General features: G+C 36.4%; 1 protein-coding gene across 1 annotated transcript in view; it reads right to left on the bottom strand.

Annotated features, from left to right (window-relative positions):
- Positions 1 to 2,040: 2,040 nt before the first annotated feature.
- Positions 2,041 to 11,139, bottom strand: part of LOC126354748 (putative sodium-coupled neutral amino acid transporter 10) — a 96,297-nt gene continuing 87,198 nt past the window's right edge. The window contains exon 13 of the mRNA XM_050004626.1: positions 2,041 to 10,062. Coding sequence (XP_049860583.1) covers positions 9,269 to 10,062 — 794 coding nt within the window. The 3' untranslated portion in view covers positions 2,041 to 9,268. The remainder of the gene's footprint in view (positions 10,063 to 11,139) is intronic.

The following is an 11,139-nucleotide window of genomic DNA, read 5'->3' as shown; positions in this document are numbered from 1 at the left end:
ACGAGATCTGCTTTCTCCAAAAACGTCATATTACAAGAATGTTCCCTAATTCTGACAGACAGACATCAGTGATATAGCCCTACAGTTATGTGCATCTACCCTACAACCCTACTTGAAAATGGGAATAACCTGTGCTTTTTCAGTCGCTAGGTACCCTTCGGTGCTCTACTGACCTACGATAAACCTCTGGTAGAAGTGGAGAAAGTTCCTTCGTGTAACATCTGTAAGATCTTACTGGTATCTTGTCTGGTCACTACTAAGTGACAGTAGTTGTTTTTCTATTTCATGATCATTTATCTCAATATCTGCCATTTTGGTGTTCATAGGATGATTGAATGCAGGGATCATATTATGGACTTTCGTGATGAAACAATTTTGGAAGACCAAATTCAGTATTACAGCTTTCTCTCTGTCATCTTCAGTAGCAATGCCAGTATGGTCACTAAGTGACTGAATACATAATTTCAAACTGCTTACTGATTTTACATAAGATAAAACCTCTAGGGTCTTTAGATTGACTGGAAAAATTTTAATTTCAAACTCATTGAATGCTTCTCTCAATGCTCACTCTTAACACTCATTTTTGTTTTGTTCAGCAGTTGTTTGTCAGGTAGGTTTTGATTTCTCTTAAATATGTGATAGAGGTTGGTTTACTTCCCAGTTTTCTAACATGGCTATTAAACTGAAGAGGGTCTTTCCTGTCCCTTCCTCAGAACATACTTCCACATCATCATCTTCAACACTGAATAATGACTGTTGAGTACTAAGAAATTTGTATCCAGTCACTGTTGCTAAGCAAAAACATTTTACTATCTTCTTAACAGTCCTTATAGTATCTCCAGTCATAGATGCTACCATAGCCTATGTTCACTGATATCCTTCTCGACATTAACTGATTCAACAAATACAGGTTTTGCTGTTGCTAGGAGGTCTGAGTCATTGTTCTCACAAGTTATCTGTCGACTCATAGTGATCTTCGGGCAAGACATTCAGATTAATGTCACATGACTCTTGCAAGATAAAGTCTCCCTCCATTACAATAGCATGATCATTAAACTTATTCATGAAATTCTGCAAATACTCTCTGAAGTGCTCTGTCACTACAGTGATCTGTAAAATGCTTAGTTTCACACAGATTATTTCACTCACACTCAGAATCTCTAATAGACTTCTAGAATTTATTGAATTCTTTACTGAAATAAATAGGCCACCACAACTGATGTCTAAACTATCATTACAATAAATATTCCAATCTGAATTTAGGATTTCGTTGCTGTTTCCAGTTTCACTGTACATTTTGTTCCCAATACTACCTGGACATTATTACCTAGTAAGTCATTTTAATTATGTAATTTACCATGGATCCTTCTGCAGTTTACTGATATCTTCTCTAGTTCCAGTCTGCAGGGAAAAACATTCTTTGAGAATAATCTGCCTCATTTATCTACAACTTTGGCAGATAGTTCATCAGTTCCAAAGGGATGCACTGATTCCAAGGGGATGTGTGCACCACATGTATCCCACTACACTAGTATCCACTTCCTGTATGCGGTGCACACCTGACTTATTAAAGGTTCCCTCAACTCTCCATGTGACAGTGGAGATCAAGAGCATAACAGTGAGGCGGTTGGCACCATTGTTGCAACCAACTTGCTCTACCTCCCCCCTCCCAACAAGATCACAGTTTGCTTTCAGCAAGATACCTGACATGTGTGAAGCATCACATCTAGCAGGTAACTTCTGCAACAGACTAAGCCTCTACCTCCCAGCCGTCATCCACCCTTCTTTCCATCTCCCCATCTTCCTCTCAACCTTTCTCCTCTCACTCACTCTACCTCACACAACCTCTAATAACCTAGGTTGTACTACAGTCTCTGGATACTGTAGCTGTAGTGCGCTCTCTCAAGAAGCTATGCTGACTGAATAACATTTATTTAACTGAAGCTTACTAACTATCTTCAATGGTTTCATGTTCTCATTCTAAATTGTATCAAGACTACTTCATGTGCACACAGGGTATGGCAGTAAAAGATGACACCATTTATTTTCGCAATACTATCACTTTATTTAAGAAGTCTTTGGCACAGATAAAGTATGTGTACATCTAACAGAAAACAACATCAAAAACACACAATTTTTCTAAGTCAAACTTCTAACATCCAGCAGCTAAGTGACTAACTGAAGAGATCATGAACCGAGAAAAAAGGGAAAATACGCACATAACATTACAATTACACAATATATTTAATGATACATAGTAGGCAATTTTACGTTTTAAAAAAGCAGTCTCTCATTTTTCTCGCAGTTTAAATCATCGTCACACATATACAATAATCCATTTATACCCTACATAACATTGGAAAAAGTATCTTACAAATCTAGATTAACATCCTTAGAGCTTATTCAGCATTACAAATCTGTTATTAAAAAATCTGCATTCTGATTCCAAAAACGAATTTTATAGTTGGATTCTCTTTACCTATCATAAAAAATGTTGTTCCTTAAACCTTTCATCTATATACAAAAGAAAAATAGTGATTTCCTCATAAAACGACAAAATATTTCTAAGAGATTATATGTTCTCTCAATATAATCTGAATATTTTAAAATTTGCGTAATATTACTGCCAGTTTCTTGTGAAATTAACGGCGGCACTGATAACACAGAAAAAATAATCTAGTCACATTTTCCCACATTACCATCTTCCCTAAATAACTTATATATTTGAAAAACTAATTTTGTAAGTCAGTCCTCAAAACTCATACAGGAAATACTTCCGTGGCAGTCTTAATAGTCCACTATATATAGCAACAATCAGTCTTAAAACTACTTTTCAGCAAAGAGTCTTTTCACGTGATGGAATGTTTGATTGTATTTGTAACAATACTTTAAAACTCTCACCGACAGTTACTGATATTGTCAGTGCCTTAATTCATTCTTCCTTTTAACACCTCGTTCACATTATTTCGTACTTCTCACTAAAATCTAAACATGTCAACATTATCAGACACAAGAAAAATTGTGCAAAGGTTTGGAATCACAGTTAGTTTCCATTTCTGAACAACTGTAAACAAAATTGCAAACAAAAGAAACAGTTTGTACAACTGAGTAGAAACAAAGTCAAGAAAATTACTTTTTGAGTCACTAAAAGCTAGTTTACACTTAAAAACAAAGTAAAATTTTAAATTCTGCAGCTATCCCTTTCTTTCAATCTTTCAACAAGATAATATGGAAAAAGGGAAAAAATGTATAAACAATGTAAAAGATGGTTAGGCAGGTAAATAGCTGCAACTATAATTAAAACAAACCAAAAAATTAAATGACAGGGAATGGGAAAACATGGGGAAAATATACACAGAAGAGAGGAAAGTAGTAAGGAAAATATGCAGATAAAATCAAGAGACAAATATAGCTGAGAGTGATACCATGAAAAGACATACAGAAATGAGTCAGTTTAAAATTATACAGCTGAAGGTAAACAGACCTAGGCAAAAAAAAAAAAGATTAATTTGTGATGTTAATACTCAGATTGTCCACTGATTATTAAGATTTTCATCATTATAGAGAGCTAAGGGTGACATGGTAGTGATATCATTTGAATGTTGCTGTGTCTATTAACTGTTAACTATTTAATTATGGCTGAACCACTACAGAATGTAAGCAGATATCTCATGTGAGTGTTTCTGGTGATCTGTTTAATGTCAACAACATTGATGCTATTGGCAATGCAAGAGGATATTTTGCAAAAGACAATGTCACACGCTTTGAAACAATGAGAAGGAAGGGCAGGAGAGTAATGTTGCAGAAAGTGATGTGAGAAGTTAACGTTGGAAATATGTTAAACAGTCCATCTTTTGCTGAATCATTCTGCACTGAGATAGAAGAGTCTCCCATTTTATTAGTGTAGTATTAACTCAAGCTATGATACGATAAGAATTACAATTCAATCAATACTCTATGTTTTGCCCATGGGATCCAGTACCAAGAATGAAGAACATAATTATGTTTGTGGTTTTAAGAAACCCCTGACGTTACTGAATGTCAACTTTATCCTTATTTGAGACATAAATTAACACTAGAATGTTCACTTAGTATAAATTAGCTAGAGCCATATGTTTCATAGATAACAAAGACATTAATTCAAAGGACCTTTTGAATCTTTCTCTAAGGATAAACATGATACACCACTCATGATGCTTATGATTAGTACTAGTGATGCTGAAAACAAAAGCAGCATTGAGAGTGATGTGAGGGGCAACAGTATACCCATGAGTCTTAGAAGTTGATGCGCTATACAGCACCAGTCACATTGTTGAGTGTCATCTGCATTATCAATGCCAACTAATATTAATCACATCAGCTAAATAGCAAAGTACCAATGTGGAATGAATCATTAATGCCACTAGGAGATTATGTGCTTCACAGACACATTGTTTTAGGATTTGATGCAACACTAATTCATAATACCAGATATCATGGGAATTTCTCAGCTTATGGTGAAACATACTGCTGGTAATGGCTCACACTTACTAACAATAACTGTAGATCTTTAACCAAACAGGTTTACCCCTACCAGCATATGAGACTGTGTGTCAAGACATTCATGTAACAGGCAAAGTGAATGGTAGAAACAAATACTCAGATTCTCTACTTATATGTTAGTTTGTTTTAATGTACCACAGGAAGTTTTGTTATAATTTTCATATGTTGGGTAAGGTGTTTTAGATTTGTTTACCTCTGTTTAATTACTGTGTAACAGCAGAAGTTAATTTGACGATACTGCCTGCAATTTTATAATATTATTGTTAAAAATTAAATACTGATTTGTAGATTTGGGTTCATGCAGATTCAGTGAAGTAAATAAAAACAAATGTTATCAACATACTGTTACAGAAGGGAATTAACTTCCTTGAGGACTGCTGATACAGAATCAACCAGGGCAGGGCTTCCAGGTAAGCAGATGACTATAGAGAGAAAGGATTTCTAAATTTCCAAAATAGTTCCTTTCTCACAAGGAACAGGCAGATAAAAACATGAAAAACTACATAATGTGATGTGTAGAAAGTTGTTCCAAATACCTCATCAGGAGAGACATGAGATGCAGCACTTACCTCACTGACTTTAACAAAGTACTATTTATTTATACAAGATGCTAAGGAACAGGGGCATGAATTTTTCTCCCTAAAAATGGAAAACAAGTCAGATGAAAGAACAATTTGCATTCCTCTGCTAGCGCATCATGCAAATTAGATTAGAAATTTTAACTGTGGGCAAAGTGCGCAACCTAAAACCTGAAAAGAGGGACTTCCACAGATGAAGGAGATCCATTTAGAATTCAGTAAGTTCCTCAGAAATGTTATCATGATCTATAACAGCCTATAAAGTAATTACACTGGGTGAGAAGTATGGAAATTATTTATTTATACTATAAGCAAACTGTAGTCAACAAACACCAGTCATCTACCTTTTTTTTCTTTATGCATATTCATATAAACCTTTCACACTCTACCATGTTATTATTGAAGTCTGATAATACTGCAACATGGTTAGAATAAACATCTCTCCCACTGCATTGAGCTATGAAGCCCTATGCTGAAATATGACTCAAATAAACAACCTTGCCACAGCAACAGCTACTAAAAGCTGACTTCTTCCCAGTATACTTCACAGTATGTCTCATAAACATCTGAACTTGTGCAGCAAAAAGCTAAGAGGCTGACTAATACACTGTGTCTGAGCAGTCCATTTATTTCAACAGTTTGGGTTAATTATGAGTAATAAATAACAATCTACACAGTTAGCCATTAGCACCATAAAACAACATATAGTTTTGATAATGGTGGGGAGCACTGCAGTTAATTTACTGGGCTGTACAAAATTGTTCAAATGAAGCTGCATTAAAAAGAAGTCGAGAATATATGACAGCAAAGAGACAGCTAAATAGCACAGATGATAAGGTACCCAAATGTTAAAAATCTATATAATGACGATTATATATGCACACCTAAAAATAATCCAGCAATTCAAAATATGCAACAAACAGCCTCTGCTGCATAATTCTGAGTGCCTTATGAGAAAGGAATAAAAGAGAGAGAGAGAGAGAGAGAGAGAGAGAGGGAGAGAGAGAGAGAGAGAGAGAGAGAGAGAGAGAGAGAGAGAGAGAGAGAGAGAGAGAGCTGCACTGAACAGATACACTTAGTGAGTGGCCCAAAACCGCCATAATGTAATCAGCCATCAACAAGCAAGCTATATATTCTCAGTAACTTCATCTACTGGTACATCTATCAACAAAACAACATATCATCACAGTATAATTTCCTAAATAATTCTATGCTGACAGTTTGAGAAACTTTTGCATATTGAAGGGGAGGAAATCACACACAGTTTGACATGAATAATAATCCCTAGAGAGCAGTACTTAAAGTGAGGAAGTAAGGGAGAATTACACTACCTACTGAAGGGGATGAATAGTCTTCTAAGTACAGAATATGTACTGAAACTAAAGATGGATGAAAGTACTAAGAAGAAGCACAAATTAGATTGGCAACAAACTTTCAATCAAAATTTTGGATCACGAATAGAAAAAGTAAAAGACTTCTGATGTCTTAGGAGCAAGTAATGCATGATGGATGAAGCAATGAGGACATAAGAAGCTAACTAGCACAGGCAAAGAGAGCATTCCTTGCCAAAATACATCTACTGGTACAAAACAATGGCCTTAATTTGAACAGAAATATTCAAGAAAGTACATTAGAAACACACCACTGTATGGATGTGAATCATGGAATGTCAGTAAACTGGAAGAGAAGAGAATCTAAGCAGTTGAGATGTTGAGGATGGAGTGATCAGAAATGAGGTAGGTTTTCCATGGAATTGAGGGAAAAGCACCATGCAGAAAACACCAACAGAATAGATAGAATGATACGACACATATTAAAACACCAGGAAATAATTTCCATGGTACTGGAGGTAGTAGCGGAGGCCAAAAATTGTAGGAAAAGGCAGAGATTGGAATACACACAACAAATAATTGACAATGTGGCTTGTAAGTGCTGTTTTGAGATGGAGAAACTGACACGGGAGAGGAAATCATGTTGAGCTACATTATACCAGCCCAAAGGTAGATAAAAAAGAGAAAGAAGCAGTACACAAAGGAAACAGGAGAGACAAGAATGGAAAATTTGCTGACAAGTATAAAATTATTCTAAAAACAGACATTATTAACATTGTTACTTTCATTAATTCCTCAAATATAAGACTACATTACTAATGCCATTATTTCATAATTTATCACAATCAAAATCCAATTTAATATGTCATGGCTTATTATTCAAGTAGTCACTGGATTATTGGACATGTAGTAAGCTGGGATTTCTTCAAAAAATTGACCACCATGTTTAACAAAAATGGAAACATCCAGAATGTATAGATCACACATGAAAATGAAAAGGGATAGCATTATAAATATTTCTATTTACCAAATCTGACAAAATTAATTTAAAATCAGAAAAAAAAACAATAAAAAAATGTAAAAAGAAAACACAAAATATGAGTGACAATACATCACTAGCAGTGACAATACATCACTAGCAAGAATTTTAAAAACCAAAAGAAAGGAACTTTTATAACAAGAGCAAGAGATGAGCTGTAATGACAGAACTATGGTAAGATAAACAAATTGTAAAGGAAATAGGTAAATAAGAAAAGCTTAGAAGTGTAATATAGAGAGCTGAATGACAACCTTAAATTTTGTGGCTGATTCAGTCTACAGATTTAAGACCTGATCATGAGTCATAAAAACAGTACTTCTGTTAGTAAATTCCATACGGCCACCACAGCTGGTGGGTAAGCAGTTATTACTTAAAGGAACACTCCACAAAGTCATTATCACAAAATCGGGTGTGGCACATTTTCTTGATACAATTGCACCTCTGAAACATGAGTACAGTACCAAGGAGTTTAAGGTAAACAGAGAAAGGTCTGTTGTCACAGGTCAGCTATGCTGTTGAAAGCACCACTGTTTGAATGACTCAAATTGAAACTGCAGGGTGGCTAGGATAATCATTTCAAGCGAAACTTTTCAGGCATTTCTACAATGAGTTACAACATTTCTGCATCCACACAAAGAGTCAACATTACCTAAAGTTACTCATCAGCTTTCAAAGTATTTTTGTGACTTCTGGCTAGTATTCAATGACAGGTTTCAAGTATTTCATTTTATAGCAGCAATGGAACTGCTTCAAACAGTTAATCACTGCACAAACAGAAATATGCGAGCATTACACATAGAAAGAATTTGTCTCAAAAATACATAGCTAAAAACACAGATTGTTACATGTATAAACATCTCTTCCTAAGGAGCTATCAAGCCACCTTTTAATTAATAACCAAAACTTTATGTACTGGAAGTCCTGCCATCTTATAAGTGTTGTTTGGTACAGAATTTATGCATCAAAACTTTACGACAACACCAAAAGGACTGCAATTTCAATTCATTTATAAAAATATACATACTGGTCTAGGCTAGTGACCTGATATGTTATTCTATGTTCATATAAATTTTGATGGACATTTTGTAATGTAATGCAATAATTCAAGGAATGTGACATATTACTATGTTTTTAAAAAGAAAAAAAATAGGTGTATATTACTTACAGAAAATACCAAAAACTAATAACTAATTATACTAAGCCCAGAAACTGTCACAAGGTTGCGCACATATGTTTTCACAGCTGAAATGTTTCGGTCTTGGCAAATGGTCAAAGGCCAGTTTTAATTGTGCATTACATCACAATACCTAAGTACATAATGGGTTTCAGCCACAGGTGTTTCAATACACAATGGAGATCCTCTTACACAAAATGAGTAAATTGCATTAGGCTAGGGTAATTGACTAGATTTCCTTTTATCAACAGAGATACTGAAGTAAGTGCCCACATTTACACATTTGGGGGGAGGGGGGGATACAACTAATTACACCATCATAAATACCTGCTATACAGTAACTGCAACAATAATTGCATACACCATTGCTTGGAATGACAAAAGTCTTTATGGACCTACAGGCCACACACGACAGGTGTGATATGTCATTATTTGGACAATTTTTCGACAGGATAAAGCAGTCTGAACATCGCATCAACGTATTCTCGGTCATGAAACCATGTGGCCAATTTCATCAACACAGGGCAAGTTGCACTGCCACATTTACATACACAAATTTTGCTTTTTCCTCAGAACTCGTGAACACACAAGCAAACATTGTCCTTTATGTATTGTCTTCTGCCTCATCATCTTTAGCAGACTTCAGATCGCGGGACAGTGGCTTAACACCGGCAGCTGATAGACGGTCATCCGAGTCGACAATTGATGGAGGAAGACTGACATCAGGAGATGACAGGTGCTGTGGGGCCTTTACCTCAAAAGGAGCACCCGTGGCCTTCTCTGCATCTACCGCAACATCTGTGTAGCTCCTCACGTGTTGGGGAGCCCCAGTTACACTGCTGATTCCCAACTCTGAGACAGATCTCAGATTAAAATCTCTTGTTACCACATCACTTGACAATACAAGACTACTAGAGTTATCTGCTACCTTCCTTACTACTTCCTCTTCCATTTCTGGTGACTTTATACTCAAAATCTTGTTATCTTTTACAACAGATTCTCTGGACGGATCCTTCGGAACAGAGACATCCTCCACCAGTACAGGCTTTGCACTGTTCTCTGTCGCACTAAGTAATGTGGAAGAGTTGTCCCTTTTGTTGGGAGCAATGTGAGGCAGATACATTGAAGATCCATTGTTTTCTGACTGCTTTGCACCAGCTTCTGCCAACACTGTGCCGCCTGACTGTTGAAGATGAGAGCTGGCTCCTTTCTCTGCAATGTCGCAGTTCCCTTCTTCAGCGGCTGCCTCCGTCTCCCGTTTCTCCCTAGCGTGTGCCTCTGCTACTAGCTCTTGTGGTGAGCCAGCTTCTTCTTGTGTCTGTTTTCCTGCATTATCCTTTTTGCCTGATTTAACATTGCCCTTTAAGCGATCCAAAAGTACAGTGCCTGATGAAACTTCTGCAACACAAATTTAATGCCACACAATACAATACATCTGAAAGTTAAGAGTCTCTTTAACAAAAGTGAACTAGTACTACATAACATAAAAAAAAGCAGCTCTATTAATACAAATATAATGAAACAGCAAATTAGTTATTGTCTTACTACTTAGAAAGGAACCAGGGACGAGGGGCTGGGGGGTGGAGCAACGGTAATGCATTTAAATAGCATAAATATCATGAAGGTTAAGAGTTGTTCAAATGTTCTGCTTTTACCAAATATGGCAAATTTACACGAGTAAAGCGGAAGGCAAGGCATCATAAAATGATAACACAATATTGAGAGAGACTCATAAAAACCACTTCATCTGCATCATACATTTAGATAACAGAAGTGATTGTATAGTAATATGCACTATACACATAGCGGTAGTAACCCATACACAATGTATAAAAGGGCAGTACACTGGCAGAGTTAGATGCATGGGGCATTCCGTTTCAGAAATCGCTAAGGAATTCGAGGAGATACATAGTTTCAAGAGTGTGCCAAAGATACCAAATTTTGGGCATTAACTCTCAACATGGACAATGCCGTGACTGGCGGCTTTCACTTAACGGCTGAGAATATCAGTGTTACGTACAGTTATAAGCACTAACAGACAAGCAACATTGCATGAAATAATCACAGAAATCAACATGGGATGTAAGACTAACATTTTCATTAGGATAGTGCAGTTAAATCTGACATTAATGGACTATGGCAGCAGACGACCAATACGTGTGCCTTTGCTAACAGCATGACATCCACCTGCAGTACCTCTGCTGGGCTCGTGACCATACTGATTGACCCTAGATGACTGAAAAACTGTGGTCTTGTCATATGAGTCCCAATTTCAGTTGGTAAGAGCTGAGGGAAGGGTTCGAGTGTGGTGCAGAACCCATGAAACTATAGATCCAAGTTGTCAACAAGGCAACTGTGCAATCTGGTGGTGGCTCCATAATGGAGTGGGCTGCGTTTACATGGAACAGACTGGGTCCTCTGGACGTTTGGCTACTTACAAACCATTTGCAGCCATTCATCGACATCATGTAATTA

The sequence above is a fragment of the Schistocerca gregaria genome, chromosome 3 (assembly GCF_023897955.1).
Source record: "Schistocerca gregaria isolate iqSchGreg1 chromosome 3, iqSchGreg1.2, whole genome shotgun sequence".
Lineage (NCBI taxonomy): Eukaryota > Metazoa > Arthropoda > Insecta > Orthoptera > Acrididae > Schistocerca > Schistocerca gregaria.
This window is presented reverse-complemented; position numbering and strand designations above follow the sequence as displayed.